The sequence below is a fragment of the Protopterus annectens genome, chromosome 3.part1, assembly GCF_019279795.1.
Source record: "Protopterus annectens isolate FY-2018-M chromosome 3.part1, PAN1.0, whole genome shotgun sequence".
Taxonomy (NCBI): domain Eukaryota; kingdom Metazoa; phylum Chordata; order Ceratodontiformes; family Protopteridae; genus Protopterus; species Protopterus annectens.
The window spans coordinates 483932246-483950041 of record NC_056732.1 but is presented as its reverse complement, the minus strand read 5'-3'; the positions used below and the strand labels follow the sequence as shown (position 1 = coordinate 483950041).

The following is a 17796-nucleotide window of genomic DNA, read 5'->3' as shown; positions in this document are numbered from 1 at the left end:
TTCAGGAAAAATACTCTGTTCATAAACTATGTCAGTTATAATGAGTTTAAATGATGTAGTTTCTTGTAGTAAATAAATGTCTTATTTTAGAAGGCATAAAAAATGAAACATTTATTTAAATGTTTTTGAAAATCGACTTAACAGCAGCATAATAATCTGTGTTAAAAATTTGTGTTCCAAACATATACTTTACTATAACTCATTTAATTCATCTGATTGACAAACATAAATAATCTTATAACTCTATTCTGGAAGAAATGTCATGTGATATATTTTAAAGCAGTAGGTTAGCATGATTGTAAAATCTGGTTACCAATATGTGTTTGCTGTGCATTATTTTGTATAAAGCAGACAGATTTATTCTAGGGACAGCAAGTAGGACAGTGCTCTACAAAGGCACAACTCAGTGAGATCAGATATATATATATGTGTGTGTGTGTGTGTGTGTGTGTGTGTGTGTGTGTGAGTGTGATGGCTTTTTTTCTGAGAATCTGCATAACTATCTAATATGATTTATAATAATTTCTATGAATACAATATTTTACTCTATTGACAAAATGAATGTTTGCCACAAGTTTTAATAAGTTTAAATGTTAAGGGAGACAATCTGGGATGTGGGCTGTCTCATGCATAGTGTCTATGAGTTTCCTCAGAAGCTTCACTCACAGAATTTTCACAGAGAAACTGAAAGCAGTTAGTATAAACATTGACAAGGTTATCACACTGACACACCACAGATTCAGGAAAAATACTCTATTCATAAAATATGTCAGTTATGATGAGTTTAGATGATGTAGTTTCTTGTAGCAAGTAAATATCTTATTTTAGAAGGCATAGAAATGAAACATTTATTTAAATGTTTTGAAAATCTACTTAACAGTAACATAATAATCTGTGTTAAAACTTGTGTCCCAAACATATACTTTACTATAACTCATTTAATTCATCTGATTGACAAGCATAAATAATCTTATAACTCTATTCTGGAAGAAATGTCATGTGATATATTTTAAAGCAGTAGGTTAGCATGATTGTAAAATCTGGTTACTAATATGTGTTTGCTGTGCATTATTTTGTATAAAGCAGACTGATATATTCTAGGGATAGCAAGTAGGATTGTGCTCTACAAAGACACAACTCAGTGAGATCAGATATATATATATATATGTGTGTGTGTGTGTGTGTGTGTGTGTGTGTGTGTGTGTGTGTGTGTGTGTGTGTGTGTGTATGTATATATGTGTATATGTATGTGTGTGTGTGTGTGTGTGTGTGTGTGTGTGTGTGTATGTGTGTGTGTGTGCATATGTATGTGTATATGTATGTGTGTCTGTGTTCGTGTGTGATGGCTTTTTTTTTTTTTTTTTAGGTAATAACGAGGTGTTTCTGAGAATCTGCATAACTATGCAATATGATTTATAATAATTTTTATGAATACAATATTTTACTCTATTGACAATAATGAGTTTAAGTAAATGCTCATATACAAACAATTCAAGATTTTTTTGGAAGCTGTTGATAGAATTCACGACAGAAAATAGATGCATCTTAATGCATGTAATGTCTGAATCATATTAGCCAAAGTTTTTGATTTAAATGAATGTTAGAACATAATTTTCTCTCCTCTTGATTTCTAACATTAAGATTATTTGAATGCTATTAGAATACAAGTGTTATATATTATATAGATCTATATAATAGTATGAACAGTTTTTTAAAAAAGGAAAAAAAAAAAAAAAAAGAAAAGTTTATTTTAGTTTATATGATGCTGTTTTACCAAATGTGTAGTTTTGTCTTGATAGATAATTGAATTGAAAACTGTTAACCTCAGTTAAATATAACTAGTATTAAATTGATAAGGTGGTAGCTGAGGTACTGCTGCTTAGGGTAGGGGGTTAACTTGAGTAGTAAATACTGCTCTAAGTTGGAGTTTTCAACTCCAGGCGGGATGCAAGGTTTAATCCTTACATTATTTTCACTTGTTCATTGTTATATGTATATAGTTTTGACATCCACAATATATTTTGTACACTCATTGTCACTACAAACAAAATTGAATCCTATACAAAATCCCATAAGAGATTTAATAAATACAGCTATATTTAAAGGTACACCTAAAGAGGAGATGTAACATTATTTATCTTGTTATTTGTTATTTCGATCATAAGATTCTTGAGTTTTAAAAATGCCAAATGACATCTTTAAAAGAATTTCTTTAAACATTAATGGATTGAATAATCCGTGTAAAAGGGCAAGCCTAATAAGATACATTAATCTACACAAGGCCAATCTACTCTTCCTGCAAGAAACCCATCTCTTGAAAAAGATATTGATAAACTAGCCACTAATAAGTAAACAGTATTGGTTAGTTCAGAGCACACTCAGAAAAAAGAGGAGTGGCTATTTTATGGAATAAAAGTATGCCCATTCCTAAAACCATTAAGTCTTATCAGGATGACAAAGGAATGTTTTGTATGGTTACAATACAAATTAATGGGAAGACTTACACTTTAATTAATGTATATTGGATACCTGGAATTGGTATTAATACAGTGAAACATCATATTGATAAGATCATATCATTCTCTATAGGGATATTATTTTAGCTGGTGATTTTAATTGTATACTACATGAAAGTGATACTACCACTATAAAGAAAAGAAGAATTACATCTAATGCAAAACATTTAAATGATTTTGCTAATTCTTATCATTTGAATGATATTAATAATCAGATAGAGTCAAAATCATTACCATACACCTTTTTTCTAACAGATACAAAACTTATTCAAAAATAGATAGGGTCTTTATTTCTAACCAGATGGTAACAGATTTAATTAATTCCAAAATCATTTCATGTCCTATATCTGATCATAACTCAATTGTTTTGAATTCATGATAAAAATACTCATAATGTTCAGATCAAAAGGATACCAGCATACTTAACTCAGCTAAAAGACTATAAAGAATATATACTTTCAGAAGTACAACATTTTCTAGACATAAATAATACTCCTGAAGTCTCCATTGTCTATGTTTGGGATGCCTTAAAATCATATCTATATGGACAAAGTATCAGATGGTATAATAACAAAAGGAAATCTTGGGATAAGGAATTGTTAGATATTCAAAGTAAACTGGACTCTTATAAGCATAATAACAAAGAAAATATTATGGACAAGAAAGTTATTGAAGAAATAAACAAACTAAATGAGAAATACAAAGAAATTTTAACTCATAAAGTTAAAATAACTTTAGAGAAATACAAGTTTTGTCTTATTCAATAAGCCCCAAATACTTACATAGACTTAAAAATAAAACAAAAAGATTGAATAAACAAAACCATATCAAAGAAATCTTTTCTCTAAGGAAAAGAAGAATGTTTCTAGTATACCAGAAATACTGGACTAATTTAGAAATCACTTTCACAAGATTAACCATAACAACATTAACATGGAACCTAAAGATAAAATAAAGGAGTTTATAACCACAAACATGAATAAAAAGCTTAATAAACAACAGATTAAACTATTGGACAAGAGTATTTCATATACAGAAGTTATTACACAAATAAATAAGCTTAAATCAAACAAAGCACCGGGTAATGATGGTATTATACCAGAGATATATAAAATCCTTTCTAAAACTACATATTCATTAATACATAAGGTTTTATTCTGGCCCAAACTGAGTTAATAACCCCCATCTTGGCAATATACATTTATTTCACCAATTTTAAAACCTAATAAAGATCCAACTAGATGTTCTTCATATCGACCCATCTCATTACTTAATGTTGATTATAAAATGTTTATGAGTATTTTTGCTGATAGATTGAAGACAATTATCCCGGCATTATAGACATAGATCAGACGGGCTTCATTGTAAATAGAAATACTTTTGATAATATAAGAAGAACTTTAACATTAATTGATTTTGCAAATAGGAAAAAGAAAGATTTAACACTTATTAGTCTTGATATAGGTTCAGCATTTGATTCAGTAAGTTGGGACTATCTGTTTACCTTACTGAAATGCACAAATTTCTCTGATGCATTTGTAAATTTAATTGAGCATTTATACAAAGGAACGCTGGCTTATATTAAGGTAGGAACATATGTTTCACAAAAATACCCATTCTTAAAGGTACAAAGCAAGGATGTCCACTTTCTCCACTATTATTCACTTTAGTAATGGAGCCTTGGGCTAATTTGATTAGAAACAGTACTGACATAGAGGGTTTTGAAATAGAAGAAAATACAACATCAAAAATTCAACTTTTGCAGATGATGTTCTAATTACATCAGCAGGATCTAATTCTTCTATGCAGTCTTTATTTGATAAAATGATGAATTTTAAAAGTATTTCTGGTTTAATATTCAATGAAGAAAAACTAAAATACTACCTATATATACAGAAAAAATACTCATTAGTGATTTTACTAAATATGTACCCAACTCAGGTCAGATAACTTATTTAGGTATAATACTATCTAAAGATATTAAATCTATTATATATAATAACTATAATACCTGTTTTCTTAATATACAAAATCTTTTTAATACCTGGAATAATATGTTTTTACTATGGAGGAGAGACTTACAATTATTAAAATGATAATATTCCCCAAGATTTTATACTTAATACAATCAATAATACTTTCACCTACAAAAATAACTATCAAGAAACTGAATACACTAATGTTAAATTTCTTATGGGCACCTAATAGACCTAGGATTGCATTAAAGAAACATACTAATAGCTGGTCTCAAGGGGGTATTTCTTTTCCAGACTTTAATTTATATATTATCTCTTCTATTATAAAAGTTATTACTTTATTAATAGATCGTTCATATGTCGCAAAATGGAAAAATTATTGGGAGCTAATTAGTATGCACTTCATGAAAATCTCCTTAACACATAAAAATATGATTATAAATAACTCCATGTTGTGGTTGCTAAAGGAATTTTGTACCTCACCTATTACACCTAAACATATGGTCTGTTACCCATTAAATATTATTATTAGTTATCGTAACTTTATATTCATGCACCCTAAGTATAGGGAATGGAATTTTATTGTATTCCTATAATTTATACTCAGGGTATGCTTATGTCATCTACTTCTGAAGGAGCTCATTTAGCTATAGATAATAATCTAAAGTACTGGTATCAGCTGATATCTGATAATAAAGTTAAAAATCTAGATTTCTTAAAACAAGAATTTGATCTAAGAGAAACTTGCTGGTTAGAGGTTCAGATCTTTAGACAACATCTCATTGATAGAATAGCTCTAATGTCTATAACAGTTAAAGAATCTATTCCAAAACTGATTGATTACTTGATAATAAATTTACAGCATAAAGTTTCTGATAAAGGTAAACTTTCATATATACATAAAATTATCAGACAAGAAACTTTTTACAATGTAGATTCATACTGGAATTATTTCACCTCTATTAATGGGGACCCACCAACTCAACAAGATAAACAATATATATTGGAATCTGCTTATAGAACTACATCTTCCATTGTCTGGAGACTTTATACATGGAAATTTTTACATAGATCTTTTATACACCTTTGATGATGAATAAAATTAATAATAAAGATAATCTATGTAAGAGATGTAATGTAGAAATTAATGCTGACTGGGCTCATATGTTTTATGACTGTATGAAGTTGAAAGAATACTGGAAGTCAATTAATGAATTTTTGCAGGCTCTTTTACAGATAATTTCATTATTTCTAAGTCTCTTATATTATTCAACACACCTGTACCTCAATGTGTTAAAAGATTAAGCTTCCCTTGTTATGGTCTATCCTAGCAGTGGCTAGGAAAATAATAACTAGAAATTGGATTTCAGATACACCTCCTTCGTTCAATGAATTTAAAAATGTTATGAATATAATGTGTCATATGGAAATAAGCACAATTAGAATGAGAACAACTAGAAAAACATCACATTTTATTGTATGGGATAATTTACAAAATTTGTTAAAAAAATTCTAATTTCAATAGCACGGTATTTTAGTTTAATTAATTGATCTGATTGTAGTGGATGTCTTTGTAAATACTTTAGTTGTTTTGTTGAATATTATAATAATACCTATTTTTAATTATTTGTATAAAATTGTTATGATATTTCTCTTATATGTTAAAACAATAAACTTGTTTTGAAAAAAAAAAAGAAATGAGATACTTTAGAATCTGTCTATAACATGATTTATCCCATAGACAATTATGTGAACATCATTACCCACACACTGTTTTTTGATTAGGCCTACTACCTTGTGTATTTTATAAGCCTAGACTGACCACTGCAAGGAGCCAGCATCACAAGACCAGTATTTAAAGCAAACCTGTTGTGATAGGGAGCCTGTATCACCAGAGTTAGCACTCTTACCCTATCCAACTGCACTATGTTCTCCAGTTTGAAATGACCACTGGTCTCTCATTTTAGGGATCCTCTGACTGGTAGACAGTCTTATCATGTTCTTCAAGCCAAATTCACTGAATGTATCTCTTCTGATTTGAGGATCAAATAAAGAACATCACCCATTCTCTCCTGTATTACTAAAAACTATCAACATCTCTTCTGGTTTGGAAGCAAAAGCATTATGCAGATTTGCCCCTTAAACCTGGAACAAACCCCTTCTATGATCTCTGTATCAATACATCCAATGCTTCAAGGCACAACTAAAGGCACATCTGTTAGTCAGTAATAACGGTATATACCTCCAGAATGGTACTTGATAGATGTTAGGTCTCCAGTATTCATAATTCTGAACCTTTGAAGTTTTGACAAGAATATTATAACCCTACATCGTGAGTCACTTTCCAGAAGATGGTTAAGTTTCTCCAGTGCCTTGTGTTTTACCATTGCAACCAGTCTCTTAGCCTCTTTGTTAGCCAAACAGTATTCCTTCTTAGCCTTGTCCACCTTTTCTATCTGTCACTTCCTCCTGTGCTCCACATTTCATTTGATAACTTTCTGAAGTTCTACATTCTGCTATCAACTTTCCTTATATACTTTATTTCCATACCGGGGTTAATTGCATATCTGTTTTATAGTCTTCACACATGCTGTTGTGAGGCATTGACATTCTTCTTTGACTCTATTTCCTCTTCTTCCTGAGGTGCTATAGCCCTTATTTCTTTGAACTCCTTTCCTTTCATTTTAGCCAACTTCTAGGTTTTCAACTTAGTCTCGGTTGACCACAGACGCTTCTCTGACCACTGTTTGCAACTAATTGTGCTCACCTGTGGTGTATGTGGGGGCCCAACAGTTTTGTTGGGGATGACTTTACAATTTCTGACTCTACCTCAAAGCCTTTTCCTTTGTAGTTGGATGCCTGCCCGAGTTGCACTGCATGTTGGCCACTCTTGTATATGATCTTGTGATTGCCTCTCTTGGTCAGTCATCAAGCCATTTGCCAGACAGAAATCTAGAGTGGATTTTCCTTCTTTATTCATATTGCCCCCACATCCCAAAGACATGCTGCAGGTGGATTGGACACTCTAAATTGGCCCTAGGTGTGCATGTGCAGTGTGCCTTCTGTGGAAGGTTGGGCAAGGTGATCCGCTGTGGCGACCCCTAACCGGGATAAAGACGAAAGAAGAAGAAGAAGAAGATTCATATTGCCATACTCATGTAGAACTAGGCAATCCTCATAACCTGATCTAACTGTACCAAAATCAGCATTTTGTCCCACTTTATCAAATAGGCCCTGCAACTGCTGCTTGAATGCATTATTTTCCTCATCATATCCCTGCTGTGGACCATAGGCTAAGATTATGAATACTGACTATCTTTACAACAGAATCTGATTGCCATGTGTCTTTCATAGATTCTGACGTCACACATTGCCATATCTTCAGAAGACTCTCTTTCAACACAATTCCCACACCATTACTTGTCAGTCTTTCCCCTGAATAGTGGACTCTGGATCCCAAGCCAAGTGACTTTTCCACACTATTTCACCTTACCACCTGTATACACAGGATGTCCAGTCTCCTACTTGCCATTGTGTCACCTGCTTCCAAGCTGCATCCTGTCAGTGAAGAAATTGTTAGTTTAATTTTGGCACCTGGATTGGATTTACATCTAGCTTTCACTCAACAATGCTATCCCAGTTAAGCCATGCTGGGCAAGTGGACACTGACCAGCCAATAGCTCATTAACCCAGAGCTGCTTGGCTTTATGTCAGACACACAGTGGCCAATATGGGTGCACAGACCTCTCCCACCAATTGCATGGGTCACTGGAGATGTCTTCAACTTATTTAGCACTAAAAACTACCCATGTCTATTGTTGTTATGTCTGTATCACCTACAGCCAATTTTTAACACAGTCAAGTGGCTGACCCTGATACAGCATACAGTCCATGCTCCACTTTCTCATAACTATAGAATACTGCACACTATACTGAATTCCTAAAAGTATGCACTCTGATAGCATACTTCTCAAGTTCAACTGAGAGATATTAGCTAGAAACACCCAGGATGTTGGATGTACCTCACATGGGCACAGAAGATCATGCAAATTCCATCAGACAGTGCCTCAAGATTAGGGTCAAATCCTGTACCTTCTGTCTATGAGAAGGGTTTAGTAATTATACCAATGGTCTCTAACACTAACATGTTGCAAGCAAAAGACAGAAAGATGAAGACGATAGTCAGTAGACACCTTTCATAACAGATGCTAAGATCTATTCATCAGTCCAGGGGACATCAAAGGCAGAAAATGGAGTACTTCCAGCAGCTTCTGAATGAAGAGCTCCACAAAACTGTACTGCCCCATGCACAGCCTAAAATTAAAGAGGAAGAAAAACATGCTAAATGAAGTAAGAATGCCACTAAAGAAAATGAAGTCCAAGAAAGCAGTAGGCTCATGTGAAGTTGTGGCAGATATGGTCAAGGTGTTAGGTGAGTTAGGGAAGAAATGGCTCCTGATGGTACTCATAGTAGCACAGAAACGAAGGAGTATCCCAGATGACTGGAGAATCAGCATTCTAGTGCCAGTGTACAAGAACAATGGGACATTCACATCTGTGAGCAGTACTGAGATATAAAACTCCTGTCACACTCCATGAAAGTGGTTGTGAGGGTGACTGATAAATGAATATATAGAGAAGAAGAAAGTAAGATGAGAGATGATCAGTTCAAATTCACAATAGGATGCAGCACAACTGACCTGATGTTTGCAGTGCAAATGTCAATGGAGAAGAAGCGGGAGATGAGGAAAAAATCCAAACTAAGTATTCTGATGTTTGGAGAAAGCAAAGAACATGGTACGAGGAAAGGTGATTTGGGCAGTGGTTTGAAGTCCCAGGAACATTGTATGAATTAGTGCAGGTTATATACAAGGACCAAAAAAACAAAACTACAAACAGTGTTTATACTGAATTAGGGGCTCTTAGTGGGAGTGAATGTACATCAGAATTCAGAGCTGAACCCGCTGTTGTTCATCTGTTTATAGACTAAATTAGCAAACAGGTCAGAGGGGTCAGAGCAGCAAAGCTTCTGTATGCAGATGATGTGGCACTAGACGCAGACTCTGAAAAGGAACTTCAGCAGATGGTAGGAATGCAAAACCTGAGAGCACATGGGAGGACACTGAGTACTGCCATGGCAGCAAATGGGGCAACTCAGAAGACATTGAATATTGAAATACAGGGAAAATAGGGGAAATAGTGGAATAAATAATAACTTTACGTATCTAGGAGGGTGGTTAAGAAGAAGGGAAATCTGAATGAGAAGGTTAAAGTTAGAATCAGAGATGTTCCACACATCACAAAGTGTCAGGGGAAGTATGTGACAGAAGAATGCCAAGGAAGCTGAAGAATAAGGAATACAAAACAAGGAGTGGAACTAGGACTTCTGTATAGCATAGAAACCCATACAACAGAGGTATAGCTGAAGAAGCTTGAGGTAATGTAGATGAAGTGTCTGAGATGAGCCATAGGATACAAACTGTAGGACGGACAAAAGAATGAGGACATCAGAGCAGAAGCCAAAGAAGCCACAAATGTGGGGAAGGTAAGGAGAAGTGATTATAGGAATTCAATGAGATGTGCAGGAAAGCAGAAGAAGATATGCTGAAGAAAATTTGGGAGAGAGTGGGAAAAGGTAAGAGGCAAGGGCAACCAACCCAAGAAATGGATGGATTCTCTGACAGAAGACCAAGGACAGCTAGGTATGCTTGTCAAAAAAGGTAGGAGAGTGGCACCAAATAGTAACAGGTGGTGACAGTTGATGCAACACCCCAACCCATGTATAAAAATTGGGAAAAACGGGTTGATTATGATGACCGTGATGACTAAAATCTTAGACGGTCAACTTTTACATAAGGAATAATGCAAATGGTATGTAATTTGAGTGTATTTGGAATGGTATTAGATACATATAATTCTCTCTGCATGGAAATATGTTACATCCCCATATCTCATCTGTAAAACTGATTTCTCTGATAAGGCCAATATGCCTAATTGGTCAAAAAAACTAATAAAAATAATTAAATATTTACTCTACATACCCCACCACTCACAGGTCCATGATTATGGCCAGAGGAGTCTGGTTCTTCCAAGTAAAGGGTATAGAAATCTGGCCTGTAGAAAAAATATATGAAAAAGTGAATAAATGTGCCTTGTTGTAAAATAGAAAATCTGAATATCCTCTGATAGTCTTGGTAACCCATAACTATGACTTTAGAAAAGTTATAATATTTTACTTCTCTTGCTCTTTTCTTAAACAAATTGATATCAAAGCATGAATGATTATTTAAAGTAATAAAGTGCAGACTAAAGCATAAACAAATGAATCTACTCTTGAGACAAACTTCTGACACTCTTAAGCCATGTAATACTTGGTCTTTCTGTCTGATGTTCCTTGACATTGCAGGTATGTATCACGTTGCCTCTGTTTTTCTAAATTGTGCATTTCTGTTGAAAAACACTGGAAATTAACATCTTAAAGTTATAAATTTAGTGTGCAGCTTATATCATCAACATCCTAAATCAGTCTATAATATGAAGCCATGATATTGGGTCTTGCCCCAATGTCTTACACATTGAACATAGTTTTTCAGACATGAGGTTGAGAGATGAACACTGATATGAAAGAGATAGATACTCTTCATCTTTCAAATGTGAATATGATGGCATATGATATGATATATGATATGATGATATCAGTGAAAATTTTACCTCATATGGGAACCAAAATAATCCTAGCAAGAGAACACCTTTCTAATGGCAGTTTCTTCGAATCACATACATTTTTAAGAATTCTTTCCACAAGAATCAAAGTTTGGTGACTGCATGCATGTTTTTTAAAAATCATCCCCTAAGGAGATTTCTACTAACTGCAACATGCATTCATTGACTTCTGAAACTGTGCATGGATCAGTTTTGAACTTGCAGTTTGAACGTTTCTTAACAATATCACCATCATCTTAATTTCATGATCGATAACTAATGATGATAGCCTTGTTGACACACAGGTTTTTGTCCTGACTATTCTGCTAGTGATTTTGTTTGGTCACTGGTTGGGCTGGTAAAGAACACGGCATGAAGCAGTAATGCCCAGCAGTCAGATTTTTGGGGGAGAATGGGATATCCTGCTATGAAAATGCCTTCCAATGGCCATTCAAGTTTGTAGCAGGGATAAAGGGCAGATATCAAGGAGGTTGGTATATGGATGGTTAAGTCTATATCACCATAAGACATCACAAAATGGCCTACCTTTCTTGTGGGAAACTTTGGTATTATGTTAAAAAGGCCATATGTTACTCCTGACTGCTACTGATTACCCATTTTCTGTTGCAATTCTATGTCAGTAAGTCCTCAGTAAATCATTAGCAACTTGAAGATAAAGTGATAAGGTATTAGCAGCATACTTATATATTTTATTTTACAGTTTGCTTACTGGGATAGTCCATTGGGCCATGAAGAGCCCATTTTCAATGGAATTCCGGGGAGAAAAGCTCCATAAGACATTATACAAATTTAGAAAAATCATTAAACATCTGTAATACAGTATACAGTTTACATATGAAAAACAACATTTCACTAAATATTTACAAAACCTGTCAGAAAGTATTTTCAAAATCCCTCAGTTTATACAGTGGAAAATATAAAAGTAGTAGTGAAAGGAGCCTTGCATAGGTATCAAATGAGAGTTATAGCAGGGGTAGAGAGGAGGGGATGGAAGGTAGAGAGGAGAGGATAGGAAGAGATTAAGTGTAAAGTAAGAAGAGAGAGAATGGTATGAAGAAGTGGTATGTGAGTGGTAAAAGGTGATGGGATGAAGGGAGGGTATGGATAGAGCTAGGTTGGTCAGAGGAAGGAGGAGGATGAAGAGTGAGAGGGTATAATGGTGAGGGCAGTTATGTAGGGAGGGAGCAGGAACATTCCCAGAGGGATATGAGATGGGAATGAAGCAAGGTCTTAAAGGTGGAGTGGTTATGGGTGGTGTGAATGAGAGATGGTAGGGCATTCCAGAGCTGTGCTAGAGAAAGGTTTATCGGAGTTTCAGGCTGTGGATGGATATACAGAATGGTGGATAGTTGAAAGGGATGGTTACAGTGTTAGTAATTGCTATGGGGAGGTGGGTTTGCTGAGAGAAGAAAGAAGGGAGGGTGAGTTTGTATAATGTAAGCAAGGGGTATATGATTGGTTTGTGTAGATGCAGGAGTGGTGTGATGGCTATAAGATTAGAGGTAGTGGGGGCAGGTGGAATTTGGGGGCAGGGTAGGGGAGCGGAGTGAACATGAAGGGTGAATGGAGAGGGTAGAGCCAAGGTGAGGAAGAGACTTACCAGAAACAATCAGTGAGGTGGGGAGAAGACATGGAGCTGGAGTGCAAACTTGGAGGCAAGGGGAGTCAGGGATAAAAGCTGGGCCAACTATAAAACAGGAGGGCTAAACAGAGGATTTACTGGGAGCAGAACTAACAAAGGGGAGGGTTGCTGTAGATACAGAGTTGAATGAGGGAGTAGAGGAACAGTGCCATCTAGTGACCAATGTGAAATATGAGTTCCAGAAATAGTGAAGGGAGTGAAAAGGGGGTCAGGGATAGAAGAGAGGGCTGTAGACCACGGTGGGCTGCTGGCGAGCATGTGTTGGGGAACTGTACTTAGTACTTTATTGATATTGGCAGTAACAGTTAGACTAAGCACTACAGTAGTTTTGAGAATGAAAATATGGGCTTGCTTGAAAAATCAGACATTGAATTGTATACAACTCCAAGCTAACAAACTGATTAAAAAATTAACACCAACTACAGAAACAGGCAGCTGAACTTAATGTTTACTGGCCAGTACTAAAGCCAGAAATATTTATCTATATCAGTTATTTACCTTTCTGTATTTGTTAAATTAAGCCATTTGAGTAATGTGTGAACTCTTTCTTCATATGCAATTTTTCTGTAAAGACAAAATGGAAATCAGAAAAAGACAAAAACTGTACAGTAAAAAGTAATCTGTAAATAAAGCTATAATAATAACAATAATGACAGTGATAATAATAGTAACAATAATAATGATGATAATAATAACCAAAGTCTAGTCCTACAAAATGCATAAGATTCAAAATTACAATCTAAAGAAAAATGTAGCTTCTCACAAGAAGCACAAAATCCTTTACTGGGTTGTATCAGAAATGGAACAGCATGCAAAAGATGAAGTGCACCAGTGGCACAAGCCATATGACCCAACTCTCAAGAACTCCACAACGTAGTCAAATAAATAAAGAACTTTATTAGGACTTAATCAGGCAGAAAGAAAATGGGGCAATGGTTAGTTTTGCTTAAAGTAAACTTGAATACCACTTTTGGCATAAAAAAGCATTAGTTCTCAAAGAAACCCCATCTCTATGGAAAATGAGATAGTGTTGAATCCTTCTTGGAGAAGTCAAAGCAGTCAGTAAAATTGTTTTTCATGTTAAGAACTTCATGACAGCCAAATTAGTTGGTTCAAATGGAACAAGTGTTAGCTTCTCTTAACAGAAAATTAAGATTCCAAGGAAGGCCACCAATTTTCTTGGAGGCACCTTATGCAAAACACCTTTCAAGAACATTTTGACAGAAGACTGCATTGAAAAAGGAAGATCTATGGGCAGCCATGTGGAAATGGATGATAAATGAACCTTGATAAAGAAATAAGGAAGGCCATAGGATAGCAACTCACACATATATTGTAAAACGTGAGAAAAACTAGCCCTAAATGAGTGCTGGTTATGTTGTTGGCACCAACTAAGAACATTTTTCCATTTGCTAATATATGATTTTCTACTATTAGGCTTTCTTGTCTCTACTAGTACCTACTGCATCACTACAAGAAACAGATGCCTCAAAGGAATTAAGAACCTATCATTCAGGAAGTCAGCTGAAGTTGACTGATGTCAGGTGTAACAAACACCCCTGTTTTTGTATAGGTACATCCAGTCTTTGAGGAAGCTTGTGGTAATTGCTTCTGGCCATTTCCAAATGAAGACAGAACCATGGTTGCCTGGGCCAGAAGGAAGTCACCACAATAATCTTGGAGAATTCCTTCTGAAAATTCAGATACACCCTGGATTTTAGTGGAAAGGGTGGAAAAGCATACAGGAGCATTCCTGTCCATGTCCAGGCCTTCTATTGTGGATTTCTGGAACAGAATTTTGCCAGTTGATTGTTCAGAGAGGAGGCAAAGAGGTCTACTTTAGGAATATATGGATCAGATCTTGGAAAACCCTCTGATATAGTTTCCCTTTGAAAGGGTCTGCCTTTGTCCCTGCCACACAGTTTTGTTCTGATGGAATGTAGAATGCCTGTAGAGTGAGACTGTCTGTGACAGTATATAATTGAAGAGTTCATGGGGACCAAAGATGGTTCAGAGAGATGAGTGTCTTGATAGGGCAACCATCCAACCATCTCCTTAATATTTATGTGCTTGCATCTGTCCTTGGTGCCCCCCCCCCCATAATTTTATCCCTCCTGAAAATGCTTCCCAAGCAAAGTCCAAAGTGTCTGTGATGACTGACTGCTTTGGAGCAGGAAGGAAGAAGGGGAGACCTGGATTTAAGGATATCTCTTGTCTCCAACAAAATATTTCTCTTCTGACAAATCCCAGCACTGGGATTAGAAAAGATAAAGGGTGTTGATTCTGGGACCTGAGATTTCAGATACCACTCTATTTTTCTCATGTGGAGTCTTGCCAGGGACATCATGAGAATCATAGGATCATAGGAGGTTACTAGGCTATTGCCCCTGAGGACTTTATAAGCCTAGCCAAGAGTTTAGCCCATGTTTACACAAATCGGCACCTGATGCCCCTGTTCAGCAGGGACATTGGTGGAATCCCAGGGGTATATTTTCTGTTTCCCATTCAGTTATCCAGGTTGCGCTTAAAAAGGGGTAAAGAGGTACTCTCCTTGATGTGGAGAGAAAGACTATTCCATAGATGGGGGAGTCTCTGGAACACAAATCTGCCCCGCCAACAAATCTTGTTGCTGTCACAGACCAGGTTTAGGCCACGCATGCGAGTTATTCGAGTGGAGCTTGACATGAGGATATGCAGCAGTCCCATCAAGGTTTGGTCAGTGATCACCTTGTATGCCAGACAGCGGTCACCTCTGAGGAGTCTGTATGAAACTGAGTAGAGGCATAGGGCTTTTAGCCTATCTGTGTATGATAGATATTTGAGGCTCTGAATGTTCCTGATGAGGAACCTCTGTGGTCTCTCCAGCTGCTGCATGTGCTTTGCAAGGTACATTCCAAAAGGGGTATTGTACTCAATAATGGGGCTCATAAGGGAAGAATACAGTGATGTTATTACCTCTTTATCTCTGAATGAGATACCCTTACTTATGAGGTGAGCCATGTAGAAGGCTTTCCGTACAACAGAAGCAACATGGTGGTCAAAAGTCAGGTTGCTATCAACCTGGGTGCCCAAATCCCTCACGACTGGTTGCATACTTAGGATGCAGGGAATGCATTTTTGCTATACGTAGGATGTTGTTATTAATGTGATAATTTGTGAGGCTGTCACTCTCCCCAAAGGGGATGATGATGCATTTTTTGGTATTCAGCTTGAGGCCATGTTTTTAGCATCAGTCATTTGTCTGAATGAGGCCCTCTTGGAGGATGTCCACATCACTAGGGGAATTGATGACAACACCCAGCTTGCAGTCATCTGCCAACTTGGGCAGCCATAGCCTACTTGTTTTGGCCTGCACCTCAGAAAAGTATATTGCAAATAACAGAGGCCCCAAGACCTAACCCTGGGGTACGCCACTTGTTACAGGTATACTGCTTGAGGTGGCTTCACCTATTTTGACTATGTGGGTTCTTTCAGTAAGCCAGTTTGCTACCCATCTGGTAACATATGGATTGACGCCTAGTTGAGAGAGTTTATCTATTATGCTTGAGTGGGGAATAGTGTCAAAGGCCTTGGCCATGTCAAGGTAGGCAGTGTGCACCTTCTTCCCCTCGTTCACGGCTTTGGTGACTGTCTCAAAGAAGTCGACCAAATTTAGCATACATGACCTCCTCTTGACAAGGAGAAACTGTGTGGGATCAAGTGTTTGGAGGTTGCCAGTGTCCTTGTTAATGAAGTCCATGATAATCCATTCCATGGCCTTGCAGATCAGGCTAGTTAGACTGATGGGTCTATAATTTCCCAGATCGGTAGATGCTCCACCTTTATGTAAAGGGATGACAGTGGCTGTCCTCCACTCAGCTGGGATGTGGCCAGTACTCAGGCTTTGGTTGAATAGGGTGCCTAATGGTGCTGCAAGTTCCTGCCTGAGTACATGTAGGATGCAGCCTGGGATGTTATCGGGTCCCACTGAGGCTGTATTTTTTGCCCTTGAGAAAGCAGTGACGACCTGTTCCCTAGATATAAGGGGAAGGGGGCAGGTACTGGGGATGTCCTGATTTACTGATGGGGGAACAGAGAGGTAAAGTTTTTGATGAATCTGTCAGCCAGCAAGTTTGCTATATCTATGGCATTTGTATATGTAGTGTCCTTGACCACCAGTTCTGAACAGATCTGGGTGCTTCCTTTGAGGTTGCAGACATATGTGAAGAAGGCCTTATGATTGTCTCTAGTAGATGTGGCCAATTTGAACACAAAGTTTGCTTTGGAGGATTTCACTAGTGCTTTTTTTTGCATTCAGGCTAAGGAGACATTACTTCCAATTGGGCACCTGCTCCTTCTTGGTCTTAGACAGCAATTTTTTCCTTTTGTTATAGAGTTTATTGCAGATGTCCACCAGACAGGTTTAATCTTCCTTGCGGAGGATGATTTAGTCCTATTGGGTATTCTTGATTCTATGCATCTATATAAATGCTCATATAGTGCTTTGGTGTCATTTTGGATATTGCTGTCAGTTCCTACAGAGAGGGAGGGGGCTGTGACGCTGTTTATACCATCCTTCAGGAGTCTGTAATTAGCTTTGGAGAAGTTTTTATGTCTGATCCTAGCTGGAGGGGAGTTGGGGGAGATGATGACTTTGAAACTGACCACTTTGTGGTCAGACCTTGCCAGGGAGGATGATACTATAGGCTGGCTGCAGTGGTTACTCATATTAATTAAAGTCCAAGATATTATCATCCCTTGTGGGGGTATTGACTTGCTGTTCCAAGGCATTTGCATTGACAAAATCAAGGAATCTCTGGGCATTTGTGTTCTTGCATAAGTAATTCTTCCATTCTATGTTTTGGAAGTTAAAGTCACCCAGGATCAGGGTAAAGGGTTGAATCTTGATAAATTCAAAGAGGTCCAAATAGGCAGACTGGGCATCTTGATTCTGATTTGG

General features: G+C 36.5%; 1 protein-coding gene across 1 annotated transcript in view; it reads right to left on the bottom strand.

Moving 5' to 3' along the window:
* Positions 1–17796, bottom strand: part of LOC122798180 (ectonucleotide pyrophosphatase/phosphodiesterase family member 3-like) — an 835307-nt gene that overhangs the window by 408546 nt on the left and 408965 nt on the right. The window contains exons 10-11 of the mRNA XM_044066922.1: positions 13356–13421; positions 10534–10606 (exon numbers count right to left, since the gene is read on the bottom strand). Of these exons, the coding sequence (XP_043922857.1) occupies positions 10534–10606; positions 13356–13421 (139 nt within the window). The remainder of the gene's footprint in view (positions 1–10533; positions 10607–13355; positions 13422–17796) is intronic.